The 17,617-nt window shown below is 36.6% G+C and overlaps 1 protein-coding gene across 1 annotated transcript in view; it reads right to left on the bottom strand.

The window, feature by feature from the left end:
• The window catches only part of LOC124621357 (lysosomal alpha-mannosidase-like), a 100,291-nt gene extending 83,197 nt beyond the window's left edge, over positions 1-17,094 (bottom strand). The window contains exons 1-3 of the mRNA XM_047147134.1: positions 16,940-17,094; positions 11,735-11,837; positions 11,426-11,507 (exon numbers count right to left, since the gene is read on the bottom strand). Of these exons, the coding sequence (XP_047003090.1) occupies positions 11,426-11,507; positions 11,735-11,837; positions 16,940-17,032 (278 nt within the window). The 5' untranslated portion in view covers positions 17,033-17,094. The remainder of the gene's footprint in view (positions 1-11,425; positions 11,508-11,734; positions 11,838-16,939) is intronic.
• Positions 17,095-17,617: the final 523 nt, after the last annotated feature.

Below are 17,617 nucleotides of genomic sequence, written 5' to 3' on the forward strand. Positions count from 1 at the left end.
CGTGATGAACACTAACCTGTTGATGCTACGTACTGATGTGCTTGATGCTAGTACTGTAGAGCAATGAGTTGCATGTCAGTACAAGCACTGAAGTCAACATTACCTTCCTTCAATTGGGCCAACTGGTGGTGAATCGAGGAAGTACAGTACATACTGACGAAACTAAAATGAGCTCTAACATGGAAATTAAGCGTTTCCGGACACATGTCCACATAACATCTTTTCTTTATTTGTTTGTGAGGAATGTTTCCTGGAAGTTTGGCCGCACCTTTTTGTAACACCCTGTATATGAGAACTCTCATTAACTGTAAAAAAAATGTGCTGCAAAATGGAGGGAAATTTACAGATATTATTATTACTTGTCATGCCCCCAACAGGAAATTACAATCCTTGAACAACAGACAAAGTGACAAAATCTACAAGGAACAAGGACATTATGTGTGTAAACCGCCCTAGGCCTAAGGAGGCCTCTACAAGATGTATGTACAACAGACCACAGTTCAACATGCAGTTGCAGGCATAGACTATAATCAAATGTACAGTAAATATTCTCAATTTAGGAAATTGTTGTAAAGGGCAATATCTTTCTGCACTTACAGTTTATAAGTACTGTTTCATAAATTAATTATGAAATCCATTTTGTCAAGTTTCATTATTTGTAGGAAAAATCTTATTCTTTTGTTTTGTATCATTATTGATGGTGTTGCAATGTTTTGTTATGGTCTTAATTCCAAGGCTGATATGCTTATACATATTTATAAATAGAAGTATGAACCATGTTATCTACAAGATTTATTCATTTATTCTGCACCCAAGTATAAGATCTTTTATACTGTGTGTTTGTAGTTCAGTTTGCTACAGTATCTTTGTAATTCTGTCGTTATTTCTTGATTACACTGCCTTGTTGAGCATCCCAACTGTTCTTCTCCTTGCATAGCTCTAATGGCATTATTTTAGACACTATGAGCGAAATGAGGCACAGATGAAGAATGAGGGGTTAAAGCACTATGCCTAAGATGCTATAGAGATTTGTTGGATCATAGATAAGTTGAAGAAAAGTTCTTAGAAAATTCTCTCATGTTGTCAGCAAGTCTGCTATCATACTTTGCATACTTACACTCAGTACTGTTGTGTGATATAAACTTCTGGGACACTGCAGTTAAAGTTGAGAATATGTTTATTTACAGATTCACATAGTAAGAATATTATGTTGGCCTTAATGTGATAATTGAACATCTTACAGATGACTTTCCACAGCCCTTGGGATTCTCGTACTTACAAGACAATACATTTACTCTTTAATGATACTTGAGATTTTTTAAATAAAAGATAGGGAAGACCATAGTTGTAAATATTTGTCATGTATTATTGTTTTTCTGACATGTTCTACATCCTGGAGGACCTCCTCACTACAGATCAATTGGAATGAAAATAAAGCTAATCTAATCTAATCTAAGTAATTATTAAAATTTTTAACCACAGTACTAGAAGCAAAAGTAGTTTCCATATAGACCATAGAAGATCTCAATATTGGGTTCAGAATTGAGTCTTATAAACAGGTGCAAAAGTTTGTAGCATGTAGCCAGCAGAAATCAACAGTGTCTGAAATCACTGAAGTTGTATTACATACTCAGTGTGAAGTATTAGACAATGGCATCATCAGAGTAGTGTAATAGGAGGAGCAGTGGCTGTTTTCAAACCAGCTGCTGTACTACTTGTACCATTAATAAGCCCCTCGTGCCCTGATACTTTATAGTGATTGCAGCAAATGTGCCGAATCTGATAATGAGTGTAGTAAATTTGTTTTTGAAAGAAACACAGTGAAAAGTATGAAAGTAAGATACAACACCAGATTCTCAGTAAAAAAATGTAATGAACCTCTGAAAACTACTGTAATGAAGTGTAATGAACTCCCAAAAACTAAAGAAAAAAATACTGTTGTAAGGAAAACAGGCATAGTTCAGAGTGCGAATATAATCACGGCAATGCAAATAGTAACTCTTTCAATGAATTTCGTAATTCTTGTACAAAACATACACCAAAGTGCAACGTGACTTTACTCTCAGATACCCATGGAAGGAATCTTGCTGAAATCCTAAATAACTCATCAATCATCTTCAAGTGAGCAGTGTTGTGAAACCCGGCACGAAAACTAAAAACATCGTACAAGGTGCCGACTTGAAATGTAAAATGTTGTGAAGCAATGATTTCATAGTTTGTATAGGTGGTGCAAATAATGTGGGAAGCAATTGAGCTGGTGACAGCATTGAAGCGCTGAAAAATTTACCTGAAGAAAATAAGCAGAAAAACACGGTAGTCACTACTGTCCTGAATTGGTATGACCTGATCAACAACTCATGTGTAAAGAAGGAAATAAGAAAAACAAATATTAGAATTAAGGCACTATGTCCAAACTATGGAAATTGTTCAGTTCTAGATATAGGAAAGCTGGATGGAGGTCAACGCACTAACTCCATTTCATTTGAACTATAGAGGTAAATGTTATTTGTGTGAAAAATTAAATCAAATAATAAGAGAAAGGATCAAATTGGAAAGCTTTATACAAGGTGATATACAAAATTTTTGGGACTGGTGCTGCCATCTGTTGGAAACCTTACCTTTGGACTAATGGTAACCATCACCCTCGAAGTAGTTCCCATCCGCAAGTACACACCAGTCCCAGCGCTTCTGCCACTGATCAAATGTTTTCTGAAAGTTCTATTCTCTGAGGGCATTTATCAATGCCAGCAATGCTAGTTGAATCCTCTCTAGAATGTTGAACTGACTGCCTTTCAACTCGAGTTTCAGTTTTGGGAATAGCGCCAAGTCGCAAGGTGCCAAATCTGGCAAGTACAGTAGGTGGGGTACAACCGCCATGTTGCTTTTTACCAAAAAGTTTCTGGTGAGCAAGAATGTCTGAGAGTGTGCATCGTCATGATGCAGCAGCCAGTTCCCTTGATGCCAAAGTTCGGGCCGTCGTCGCTGCACATTTTCACGGAGCTGCTGCAAAATGTGACAGTAGTACGCGGAATTCACTGTTTAGTTGGGTGGGACGAATTCTTTGTGCACAATTCCCTCGGTATCAAAGAAAATGATGATCGTGCTCTTCACTTTGCTCTTCACCTGTCTCACTTTTGTGGGTCTTGGAGAGCCCGGGCTCTTCCACTGGGACAATTGTTGCTTTGTCTCTGGGTTATAACCGTAAATCCAGCTCCCGTCACCAGTGATAACCTGTGACAAGAAGGTTGGCTCATCAGATGCGGTCTGATGAAGGTCCATGCACACTTCAACATGCTGTGCCTTCTCATAGGCAGTCAAGATCCTTTGCACAAATTTTGTGGTGACATGATGCATGCCCAATTCATCAGTCAACATTCGTTGACATGCCCCATAACCAATACCCACTTCATCCGCAAGGTCTTGAATGGTTTGACATCGATCCACACACACCATTTGTTGAAATTTGGCAACAATGTCTGGCGTTGTGTAGCTAATGGGATTTCCAGCGTGAGCATCATCTTCGATGTCTGCACGGCCAGCCCTGAACTGAGCATGCCCCTCAAACACACGTGTACGGCTCATGCTCTGTCCCCAAACACTTGTTGAATCATTGCGAGGGTCTTCATAGCACTTTTCTCGAGATCCGCACAGAATTTGATACACATGCGCTGTTCTGTTCGTGGATCCATTGTAAAATCGCCACACACCAAACACAGAGTATTACGGAAATCACTGTGGACACACAACATGTCCTCCCAGCTGAATGCCATTCCGCACACTGACTCATCAGATATGCAGCTCTCACTACCTAGCGGTGCAAAAATCTACTACTCCTACTTTTCAGATGGCAGCACCAGCCCCAAAAATTTTGGATTCCACCTTGTATATAAAAATAGTTCGTTCACAAGTGAAAGTAGTCCTACAGAAACTTTTTTAGAGTAAAACAGCATTCAGCATGTGTACATGAAGGCAAAGTACTTGACAACAACATCATAAATGACAGTAAATTCAAAATATCACAAAAAGTCCAACATATTATCAACAAAATAGAACAAATTGATAAATTTTTAAGTGTTAGTAGCCCTCATATTTATCTCGTGAATGAACTAGGATGCAAAACTGAAGAAATGTATAGCATTAATTGAAGTTATTATAAAACTATCAGTGTCTACTGCAGGAAACAACAAAAATGTGGGGGTGTTGTTATTTATATCAAAAACAATGTCCAGTGCAAAAAAATTGATTGGGTAGATAAACTTGCATGTGAGATGGTCCTTGAAATAGCTGAAATAAGAATAAATCTTAAAAATAGCAGTTCAATAATAGCTAGCCTGTGCAGATCCCCTAACAGTAACATGGAAGAATTTTTCTGTCATTTAGAGGAACTTGTTGACAAATTCTCACCTCATAAAAACAGACTGTAATAGTAGGGGATGTGAACGTAGACTCCTTAATGAATAGTATAAATTATCTTAGATATATTGATATTTTACAGTCATATGATTACAAACATGTGAATTCAATACCAATGAGAAATGCATGTGACTCTCAGACATGTATTGACCACGTTATTACAGACTTAAGAAAGGAAGACTTTGTAGTTAGAACTGTCGAGAAGCACATTTCAGATCATAGTGCATTAGTCCTATAGCTTCATACAGACAAAGAAATAGTATCTGATGGGGACCTCTTTACCTATAAAAGGAAGCTTGACTATCACACATTAAAGGAAACCCTGGCACACATAAATTGGCATCCGGTAGGCCTGTATGAAATAGAAGATATTAATGAAAAGTAGGACAAATTTTATACAACATCAAGAGTGAAGCAAAATTCGCGCACTCAGGCTTCGCAGCACGACTCCTCACATGACAGCGATAAAAAAACGTCTGTCACAAAATTTTGTCTGGCGAGTACATCTGGCAGAAAAAGGACATTGAGGAGTGGCAATCTGGCAACACTGTAACCAAATGCATGGTAACTACCTCTGCCAGCAAATGTTATTTATGCTATACAGATGGTGCAGTGGATAGAGTTTTGGATTAGCATGCAGGAGGTCGATCGCCAACAGCGTTTGCAGTGGATCCTCTAGAAAACATTTGCACTTACTTACTACAATTGTAGAAATGGAAGACTGGTCATCTTTGAAAGAAGCCCTTTCCATGTCATGGGCATGAATTTGTTCGGACTAATTCATCTACTAGATGTGAAACCTGTTTTCTTCGTACCATGCTCCAGTGTTCCCATAGATTAGTACCAACTATTATTCTTGTCTTGTTCAGGTCCATTACATTTCATTTGGGCCTTATGTTACCAGTAGGACTAGAAATGTGCTTTGCGAATAATGGCCAAACTCGGTTACTATTTGTTTGTGTTATCACCATGGTCCCACTAATTATGACTTTCAACACAGTCTGATAACTGCATGCTGTTTAGTACCTATCTCAGTGCATTATTATTATTGTTATTATTATTATTCTATCATTGGGATTGTGGGAACATCATCTCTATTACTGTTAGGGAAACAGTGTAATTTGAAATCGAACATTTCACAATTAGCGGTGTAGGAATGAATTATGCAGAGCAATATCTGTCAGAGGGGTAATGCTCATTAGGTGGAACAGTGCGCAGGACTGACAGTGTGTTTATACTGTATGCACTGCCCGCCAGATAGAGATAAGTTGCGAGCAGAGTAATGCGCCTGTGACAGACTCCAATGTATATGCGTACACGTATCTAATTTTCTCATTGTAAACCTCTAAACCAGTGTGGCAGACATATCACATTCACAAACGATGAATATGTGGATATGCTTCTGGTCCTTGGTGGATCTGATAGCCAGGCTGGTGTTACCACTTGTGAGTGTGCTGCTAGATTCTTCAGTGATGCCATTCAGATGAAAATGTGTTTCGTCTTCTGGAAATGCGCCTTCAGGAGTCAGGTTCTCTCCTTCCACCATCGTGAGACAGAGTTCATCCACAGACTTGCCATACTCCATCTACTGAGGAAGCTATTCTGGAGGTCATACACCAAGAACATCAGTGAAGTACATGTAGTGTAGCAAGGCAGCCGCGTGTCTTGCAATGCACGGTTGTTAACATGCTGCACCACTTTTATTAAGCTTGTATCCTGCAGACTGCCTTCAGTGGATGCAATTCTGTGAATTGTTCCAACAACAATAGGAAGCCAACAATGACTTTGTGAACACTGTAATATGGTCAGATGAAGCAGCATTCACTCGTGAGGGTGCCTTCAATATGCACAATGCCCACCTTTGGTGTGAGGTTATCCTACATGTCACCTGCAACTGTGAATATAAATTTCGCTTTGGTATCAATGGCTGGGCTGGAATATAGGGATTCAGGTGTTTGGGCCCCTACATGTTGCCTGTCTGGTTGACTGCATGAATATATCGTGCACACCTCTCAAACTAGCCGCGTGATATGCTGGAAGATGTTCAGCAGAGGATATGGTTCCAACATGATGGTGAATCTCCACACTCTGGAATTAATGTGTGACAGTATTTGGACAGAACATTTCTAGGGAAATGGCTCAGACATGCATGTCCAGTTGTATGGCCACTGTGTTCACCTGACCTAAATCCCCTGGATATCTTCCTGTGGGACACCTGAAGGAGCACTTGTATCTACTCCGCTGACGAATGTGGTAGTGCATGTTCATTCTGCTCTTGTTACTGTGGACACAGCTTCGCTGTGAAGTGTCCAGAGCAGGTTGCACAATGTTTGGACATGCAGGGAGGTTGCTTTGAGCATCTGTTGTTCTGAGGACAATGTATTCTGTTGTGAAGGTCATGCAGTCATTAATAGGGACATTATTATCGTCACTGGTTGCTAATATGTGACATCTAAGTTCTCATATTACATTTAGTATAAATAACAAGTAGATTTTTTTGTTATTGTACTGTGCTATCATCTTTAGAATCTCGAAATTGACATTGTTTTTGTAGTTATTCTGTCCTATGACAGGCCATTTGTTTCAACTGTCTATTTCTTATTTGTCTAACCACGTATTTGTTATGTTCAGTGTTACAAAATGTTGTAAATTTAGGATACATGCGACCTAAGAAACGGTGTATATTACAGTATGAAATGTCAGAATGAAATTAGCAAATAAAAAACAGTGCACCCCAACCCAGGATCGAACCTTCAACCTCTGTGTGCTAACCCAAAACTCCATCCGCTGCACCATCTGTGCAGCATTACTAAGTTCTGCTGGCACAGGTAGTTACCATACATTTGGTTATGGTATTGCCAAATTTCCACTCTTTAATGTCCTTTTTATGCGAGATATACTTGCTGCACAAAATTTTGTGACAGACACTTTTTTATCACTGGCATGTGAGGAGTTGCGCTGTGAAGTCCGAGTGCGCCAATTTTGCTTCACCCTGTATATTCATTTTAGAGACATCAAGCTGCAGTACTTCCAATTTAGATACAAAGCCTGTAGAAAAACCTATAGGGAAGCACGTAAGACATTGAAAGCACAGATGTATGCTGAACAGATGAGGCAATCTAGTAATGTTACCAAAACAGTGTGGAGTATAGTAAATACGGAAAGAGGAGGGATCTACAATGCAGTGGGTAATAACATAATAATAATAAGTGACAATGAAAAATTGCTGAGTGACCCAAAGGAAGTATGTGACAGATTCATAGACCAGTTTAGTAAGATGAGTAGGGAGGATGTGATCGACCAACCACAGGTGCTAAGGTGCTAAATTCCAGTATTGTAAGTAATCCATTCTTCCTGAGGTGTGATACAGAATTGGAATTCCTTAAAACCATTTCCAACTTAAAAGCAGATACATCCAGTGGCTGGGATGACATCTCAGCAAAATTTCTGAAAAAATGCAGTAATGAATTAATAAAGCCACTAAAACATTTAATAAACAGCTCTTTGAGTCAGGGGTCATTTCCTGACCTGTTAAAAGTCACTGAAATAAGACCAGTGCATAAAAATGGAATAACTACAGAAATACAAAATTATAGGCCTATCTCATTGACATCAATACTTAGTAAGCTGTTGGAAAGGCTACTTCTTGATCAATTTGAATCATTTTTCTGTAAGTACAATCTATTAAAATGTCAGCATGGTTTCAGGAAGGGTTGGTCTACAATAACAGGTGTAGCTACATTTTTGCAAGAGGTACTGAATAAACTCGATGATAGAAACAAAGTTATTGGCACCTTTTTAGACCTATTGACTCTGTAAATCATTCAGTTCTTCTACATAAATTAGAAACTTATGGGGTCAGAGGAGTAGCTTTAGATTTGTTAAGATCCTACCTTGCTGACTGGAGACAATGTGTAAAGCCGTAGCATACAACTGGGAGACATACATAAACAGTAAAATCATCTTATAAAATTCTTAACTGTGGAGTCCCTCAGGGAAGCATTATCGGGCCTTTTTTGTTTATTGTATACATCAATGACATAAAAATTCCACAAAATTCAAACCTAGTAAATTATGCTGATGATACCTCCTTCATGAGTTGGGGCTCTACAAAACAGCTAGCAGGGCAAAATAATCCAAAGAACATTAGCCTCATCACAGACTATCTCACCAAAAACAAATTGGCACTAATTAAGGACAAGATAATTCTGATGGAGTTTCTGCTAAATTATAAATCAAGACAAGTGGATACAGAACCAGAGCTTTCAGTTGAAATGACTGATAAACATAAATTCCTGGGTATTATAGCAGACGAACATCTTACATGGAAGGAGCACATCAGCTACATGTAAAAAAACTCCTGTAACACCTACTTACTAAAACACCTTTCTAACATAATAGCACAACCTGTTTTATGACAAATCTATTTTGGAATTATACACTCCCACCTGCAGTATGGTATAAAGATTTGGAGTGGGGCACCAGCATTATACATGGATAGGGCTTTAAGAGCCCAGAATAGAGCAATTATGATAATAGCTGATATTAGTAAACACCAGTCCTGTAAAGAATATGTCATTAAGTAGATTAGATTAGATTAGATTTACTTTCATTCCAATTGATCCGTAGTGAGGAGGTCCTCCAGGATGTGGAACATGTCAGAAAAACAACAATACATGACAAATATTTACAACTAAAACAAATAAGCTAATGTACCATTCCACAGATCCCAAGTCGAATGATCGTCATTTTTTAATGAACACTATATGAAAGAGTTTTTTTACAAATACTAATGCACTGAATTTAAAATAAAAAAGTTTTTATTTATTTATAAGCTAATAAACATGTAATACAACTACTGTAATACTTATTTACAATGAACACATTACTGCACTGAAATGGTGCAGAAGTTAGATTATACTTACACACACACACACACACACACACACACACACACACACACACATAAATTTTCAATGAACACATTACTGCACTGAAATTGTGCAGAAGTTATATTGTACTTAGATACAAATCAGTTGGTTTCACTAAGAAACTCATCAATGGAGTAGAAGGAGTTGGCCACCAATAGATCCTTTAGGCTTCTCTTAAACTGAATTTCATTGGTTGTTAAGCTTTTTATGGCTGCTGGCAAGTTATTGAAAATGTGTGTTCCTGAATAATGCACACCTTTTTGTACAAGACTAAGTGACTTTAAATCCTTGTGAAGATTATTCTTATTTCTAGTATTGATTCCATGAATTGAGCTGTTGGTTTGAAAAAGTGATATATTTTTAATGACAAATTTCATTAAGGAATAAATATATTGGGAAGCAGTAGTTAGTATCCCTAGTTCCCTAAACAGGCTTCTGCAGGATGTTCTTGAGTTCACACCACATATAACTCTTACTGCATGTTTTTGTGCCCGGAAAACTTTAGCTTGGCTTGATGAATTACCCCAAAAAATAATCCCATATGACATTATGGAATGAAAGTAAGCATAGTATGCCAGCTTTTTCATTTTTATATCCCCTATGTCTGACAAAATTCACATTGCAAACAGAGATTTGTTAAGATGCTTCAGCAGTTCTGTGGTGTGCTCCTCCCAGTTGAATTTATTATCAAGCTGTAATCCCAAGAATTTAACACTGTCCACTTCTTCTATCTTCTTGTCATCGTATGTTAGACATATACTCTTGGGACACCCCTCACAAGTTCTGAACTGCATGTAGTGTGTTTTTTCAAAATTTAGTGACAAAGAATTGGCTAGGAACCAGTGATTAATGTCCACAAATATTTTATTGGCTGATCTTTCTAAGACTACACTTGATTTGCTATTTATTGCAATGTTTGTATTATCGGCAAACAAAACAAACTTGGCATCTGGTAATGTTACTGATGAAAGGTCATTGATATACACATACTAACAGTGTATTTATTGTTTGTTCTCAGAACTACACTGTTTGTAAAAGAAAGTATGGAGCACAGTGTAATCTATACAAGAAAAAGAGAGGATTACCACATAAAATTTAGTAATAAAACAGCAACAGATCATAGTCCATCTTCTGCTGGAGGACGTTTTTATAACAGATTGCCAAATAATATAAAATTGTTAAATGGAAACATATTTAAGACAAAATTAAAGCAACTGTTGATTGATAGATGTTTGTCCTCCATCAAGGATTTGTAACATTGTTGTGTATAATTTATGTTTACTCCTAAACTTTTTTAAAATGTTCTTGTGTTTGTAAACAAACTATGTCCACTACTGTTAAGTTATTATGGACAAATAAACCATTTTATTTATTTATTTATTTAAGAATGAAAGTCCCATGTATAAAAAAGCTACAGACGTATGATTACAAAAGAGTTAATGTGTTAAACATTTGACAGAAACATGAGAAACATTATGGCTGAAGACGCACAAACCTAATTATGGTGACTTTATCAGCCTGGATTATTCACCAATAATGGAAAAGTCAAAGCCAAAACCAAAAATGTTTGAAGTGTTAGAAGTCACTAAGTGCTCTGCATTTCACACACTGAATGAGCATGGTCTGGATAATATGTGCTCCACTTTGAGAAACTTGACAGTGTGCTAAACCATTAACATAAAATTGTACATGATAGTGAGTTAATTATTACAGCATTTTAAATTTTTAAATTTGGTCAATTCATACACAGAAAATTAAATTTTGGTTGCCATTATGTTTTGGTGAAGATGCTGTCTGGATGAATGAATAAATTAATAAAATACAACAATGATATATGTAGTAAAGTATCACAAAAGACATGTAGGCCTTATTAAAAAAGTTTTATACAAAACTCAGTTACACATGATGAACGCTCTTATGCTTTTGTAATTTATCTAAGTAAAAATGACTCTATAGTAGCTAGCTGCAAATTACTCAAAATTAAGCTAGGTGTGGAGAATTTATTGAACCATTTCATGTCAACTCTCTGTATTACACTTATTTTAAAAGTTATTTTTCCTGTTTCTGCATTTCTACTTTACCTTCTGTCAGGATCATTCCTAAGTTCATTCAACATGGTATCTATTATGTACTGTACTCCTGCTCTTTGTGTTGCCTGCTTGCCTGTAAAATTGAAAAGGTTTATTTAATCAAAAAGTACCACATTTTTAAAAACATGTTCTTTTAAAGTATCTGTGTTAATGACATCATCTATACTGCAAACACTAAGATACAATGACAGACATGTTATTTTCTTTTTGCAGTGTTATTATGTGAAGGCTGTTATCAAGTATTGTTTGTGAGTATTCATCCACCAGAAAATCTTTTCTGATGCACAACAAAAAACTTACTTCCATAGTAGTATTGATCAACTGTCTTTAGCCATCCCACGTCATCATGAGAATGAGGTATGATATGAACATTAATGTAGCCTGGTTTAGTTGCATGGCATGCCTGAAACAAGAAATGTTCATAATATAACAAAATAAATAACTTCTAAACACATTGCTGTGTGTGAAAATTGCTAGTCAAATGGATAAAAGTTGTCAAACACATTACTTACTAAAGAAGGTCATTTTGTCTCATTCTGAAGACTAGAAAGGACTTTGTCATGGAGAAATTGGTAAGGTTTGAAGCTCTTATATGCAGCAATTACAGTTTATTCATTCAGTTGTTCTTTCAATCATCATGTTTAATAGATGTCATCAAATGGGAACCTTCAGTGATATGGAACATTGCAAGGTACTCATTAATCAGTAAGGTGAATGATGTACTGGAGAAATTGGTAAGGTTTGAAGCTCTCATATGCATTGATTACAGTTTATTCATTCAGTTGTTCATTCAATCATCATGTTGAATTGATGTCATCATGAAGGGGAACCTTCAGTGATATGGAACGTTGCAAGGTATTCATTAACCATGATGCACAGCAACTTAGCCTATGTACACTGTTTTAACAATAACATGTCACTTTACTGCTTAGTACTATTTGCACTTACACCAGCTAAATTTAACCTGTTAATTGAAGGGAAAAATCCAGTACTTTATAAAAAAAAAGGTTACTGTTCCCTATTTAGATTTGTTAGTTGATATTTATCTTATATTGGTAGTTTAATATAGACTTGATTACATTGTTATTTTTCAATGAAGATATTTACCCAAATCTGTCAATATAGAAGTGTGTGTACAGTAGTATCTGATTTTAATGCAGCTTTATACTGAACACTGCTACTTGCCATGAAGCAAACTGAACTCGCCAGTCTTTGAAACTAAGCTAGATAATTTGTAGGAGTGGATAAAGATGTATGTTTTTAATTTTTTTAATTGGTAGGGATTTCAAAATTCTTTTTTTGTGTTAGATGATGGTTTATTGAATACATTTGGAACTACATAATTCCACTCTGCATACTACACACAGGGACAAAGAGTACATGAAAGCTTTATTTGGGCCTTGTCCTGTGACTGTGCAGTCACCAATTGAACCTGATTTTTATTACTGGCAACAAAGACAATTAACGATCATGCATGTAATGTGCACAGAGACTTTTAAACTAAAGGACTTCCAGGGCATGTGAACATCCTTCTGTAATTAGTTACCTCATCTGACAGAGTGATTTATGTATGGACAGATAGTTTCTGTATGTGTTCCAACAACAGCATATTAGGTGAAAATTGAAAAAAAAAAAATGCAGGAATAATGGTGGCTTTTGTCAAAGGCCTCTTGTTAGTACAGTTCTTTTTTTGTGTTAGATGATAGTTTATTGAATACATTTGGAACTACATAATTCCACTCTGCATACTACACACAAGGCATTTATGTATGAAAATGCTGCAATGTGATGATGTAAAAAGACAATCCCCCCTGTCCCACCGTTTCCTCTCAGGGAAAGGAAAAAATATAGTTAAGTGTATATTTTTCAAGAAAAGATTCAAAAGTTGGTATTACATTGGTTTTTAACAGAGTCAAAAGTGGAGCTTTCTTATGGCTACTTACAAGTAATCATTTATCTTCCAAATGATTAAAAATACACCATACCCTCAGGTCTTTCCCCATCTCTAAAAACTATTGGAGGGTCTCCTCACTCAGTGTATTGATAAATAGGAAGAAGTCAATAAATATGTATAAAGTGAGAGCCTTAGTGCACCTTGTGTCACCTCAATCCATGACATTAGGCACTGCAGTCATTATAGGTGCTCAAGTTTCAGCACTTATAGACTGGGAAAGAAATCCTTATGATACATACTGTTTCCAGTCACACTTCAATCTGAATTGTCCTAAGTCATAAGTGTGTGGCTGTCATAACAGTATACACTGATCAGCCAGAAGATTATGACCACAGACCTACTACCTATACAAAACTGTCCAGGTGACAGCAGCATTACCCGGCAAGAAACGACTACTAGTCAGACAGACACATGGTGCATGTAGTATCAGTGAGTATGCTGTTCTTGTGTAGAATGGGGAAGGTGCACAATCTATCTATGTTTGACCGAGGGCATGTTGTGATGGCCCAGAGGTGTTCGAAAAGTGTTGTGATGAGCATCTTCGACACATGGTGAAACCAAGATGAAACCAAGTCCGTATGTCTTGGGTTTGAGCAGCCACCCATCACTACAAATGTTGGACTTTGGAAGCTGAACAGGCTGATAAAACAGGGCAGGTGGCGAACTTTGATTGAACTAACATCAGACTTCAATGCTGGACAGAGTACAATGTGTCTGAACGTACAGTGCACCAAATACTCCTACTGATGAGTGTCTGCAGCTGATGATCCATGCACTTGCCAATGTCAACTCCATGACATCAGCAATTATGACTGAAATGGGCATGTGACCACTGGCACTGGATGCGGGTGCAGTGGCAGAGCATTGCATGGTCTGATGAATCCCAATGGCAGTGGCATTTTTCAGCAAGATAATGCACCATGTCACAAGACCAGGAGAGAGAGATGTAGTGGATCCAGGAAAACAGTGGGAAGTTCAAGTTGATGTGCTGACCCCCTTCTCCCCTCCCCCCTCCCCCCCCCCTCTACCCCAAATTACAAGATCTGAACCTGATCAAACACATCAGGGATGTGATCGTACGTGGCATCAGAGGTCATTGCCTCCTCCATGGAATTTACAGGAATTAGATGACTTGTGTGTGCAAATGTAGTGCCAACTCCCTCCAATGACCTGCCAAGGCCTACCATACCATGACGAATTGAAACCATTATCTGTGCCAAATGTGGACATATCAGCAATTATGTATGTGGTCATAATGTTTTGGTTGATCATTGTATGAGAAATCTTTTGCAAAGGTCACTGTCATACATTACTTACATAGATTCCATTACTTGAGGTTGTACTCCAGCATTGAATTAACGCCATGAGCATTGTTCAGAAGTCCATCAGGGCTGTGATAGATATTCTTAGTGTGTGGTTATCAGTCTTTTGTGTGACTGAATAATGTAACCAAAAAAAGCAATGTTTTGCATGCTGGTGGCCACTTTTATATTAGTTATTGTACTTATTTACAGTAATTTTAAACTTATAAGACGTGTTTTTTAGAAATAAAATAAGCATAACAGGCTATTAGTTATGGCAGTGTAACCTTCTGGTACTGTATATAAGTAATTATCTCTAGTTCATTTGTATCTACATCAGTTATCTGCAAATCCTTATAAAGAATATGGCAAATTATACTGTTTATTGTGCTGTTTAATGTTTGTTCCATTCAGTTCAGGGATGGAGCAGGGAAGAAATGACTGCATATTTGTCTTAGTGTTAGTTGTTACTAGTCAAATTTTATTTTCATGTAGACTATAGGAGCAAAGCAGTCCTGTACAAACATTTGATGTCTCCTATTACATCAATCATATATAGATCCCACACATCTGGGCAACATCCAGTATGGGTCATATTAGCGATTTAGAAGTGATTTTTCTTCAGATAGCCTGAAGTTTCCTAGTATCTTAATACTGAAGCTCGTCATTTAGTTTAGTACCCTTGAATAGGACTAAGTGATCAGTACATTGCAGATAAATGCAGTGTTGCAATCTGTACAACATGAACAACTGAGTGAAACTATTTGTGTAGTCATAATTTGTTCCTCTTTCATATCTGGTGAGAGCATAACTTTATAGTGCTCTTCATACAGAGTTCATTACCAATCTTTACACAAAACTGACATCTTGTCAAGATCTGATTCTGCATATTTGTAGAAAAGGTTGTAACATTTCCTTGTATATAAACATATCAGCAGTCTGCTATTGCAGCTGAAATTATAAGTATTTCATCAATACATAACGTGATCAGTATTGGTTGTATCACAGTCTTCTGGGTGACAACTGCAATTACTTCTGGACCAGTGAACAGTTCTCTGTTCAGGATAACATTCTGCATACCATCTGCCAAGAATTCCTGAGCTCAGTCTGGTTAGATATCTCATATAGACATATTTTCTTGAGTATGCATCAGTTTAGTAATATGTAAAATGCTTCTTTGAAAGTCAAGAAATACTAAATCCACTGTATATTGCTTCCTCCCGTGACTTTTAGAATATTATGTAAAGAGTGTGAGTTGCACTTGCAGGATAGTTATCTTTCGGAACCCATGCTGTTTCCTGGGACTAAAGTCATTTTCTATTGTGTTATATTTGCTAACTTATTCCACATCCCTTAAGATTCTCATATGTTGTGGGAGGATAAACAGCATGCAACATGTAAGTGAAGGATGTCAATAAGGTAGTGTGCCCTACTATCTATGAATGAATGAATTAATGTGTTTTCTGTAACAAACTTTCCCATGGATATCTAAGAAGATATGAATCCATGTTAACACTGCTATAAGCATAATGACTAGAGTACAGGCAAAGTTTGGTAATTTTGAGACTGAAACTTAATTCAGCAGAAAAATGAATACCAAAACTTCAATTTAGAAAAACATTCGGAAAAGAAACATATGGTGCATTGCCATCTTTTAAATGTTGTATTGTTGTAAAGATGAATGTATAAGCTATTGTTGCTAGTGATTCTGTGAAGCAGCAGTGAACACTGAAGTTAACAACAAAAACACATCTAGTTTCTAAACAGAATATCAAACTGAACTGACTGTCAAGTCCCAATGATTTGTTACACATACCTTCACCATGAAACAGGTAACCATAACAAGTGGGCAACATGACTCACAATTATTTAAAAGAGCACTATAAATAAGCTACTATACTACTGCCATATACTGATTGAGATCTGCCTTGTGCAGAAACCTTGATCAGATCTTGAAGAACAGTATGGTACAGTGAAAAGTTGCTTCTACCAAGTTCTTTTGCACTATTGTTACTGCATGGGAGCACAATACAAGTGATATTAAATGCACCAAAAAGAAAGAATCTGGGGCAATATCAAGATTCATTTTATTTATAGTCTACGAAGATCAACATAATTAGGAAACTGCTGTTTAATATACATTATGTTGTAATGTACGCTGTAAAAGTACAACTTGCAAATCTCCATGTATTCATAATTTCTACCTCTACATATTGATACAGCTAGATTATAAATGAATATCTTGCTTACACTGTAACCACATGTAGACTCTTCTTTGGCATTTTTGACAGGAAGAGATGTTGTGAAAATTGGTAATACTAATAATATTAATATTAAATACATGTTTATAAAATTTACACTGATGGTTGCTCAACAGCTGGTCTTGTTCCAATGAAATCCTTTTGAAAAGTTTGATATACTTATACTGGAAGCTTATCACCACAAAGTTAGCACTTGAACTCAAACATCAAATGACCCATTAGGATTATCTTATCATTGCCACTTAGTGTAACTTTTATCTGACACCTTGTTTTGTACTTTCCATAACAATCAGAAAAACGTACCCATACAGCACACTTCTATTTCAATATTGCACAATTATGTGACCATTTCATCTTACAACATATACCTAATTTTAATTAAATTTATACTATTGAAAAGAGGATATTTTTCTCAGTTTAAGTTGTGTCAATAACTAAAGGAGAATGTTTCATATCTGAAATTCTGGAGTAGAAGACTATATTCATGCAGTAATGAAGCTGTTTTAAGTATTTTAATTAACATGGTAACTGATACTCGTTAGTTTCATTTTCAGTTAATGTTCTCAGACACTTTTTGATAAGTGGCCATTTTTTGAACACATAATGCTGGAGTTTATTTTTGACATCAGGTTTATGTTATATAATAATACATGAAACTGGAATATGA

This window comes from Schistocerca americana, chromosome 1 (genome assembly GCF_021461395.2).
Source record: "Schistocerca americana isolate TAMUIC-IGC-003095 chromosome 1, iqSchAmer2.1, whole genome shotgun sequence".
NCBI classification, from domain to species: domain Eukaryota; kingdom Metazoa; phylum Arthropoda; class Insecta; order Orthoptera; family Acrididae; genus Schistocerca; species Schistocerca americana.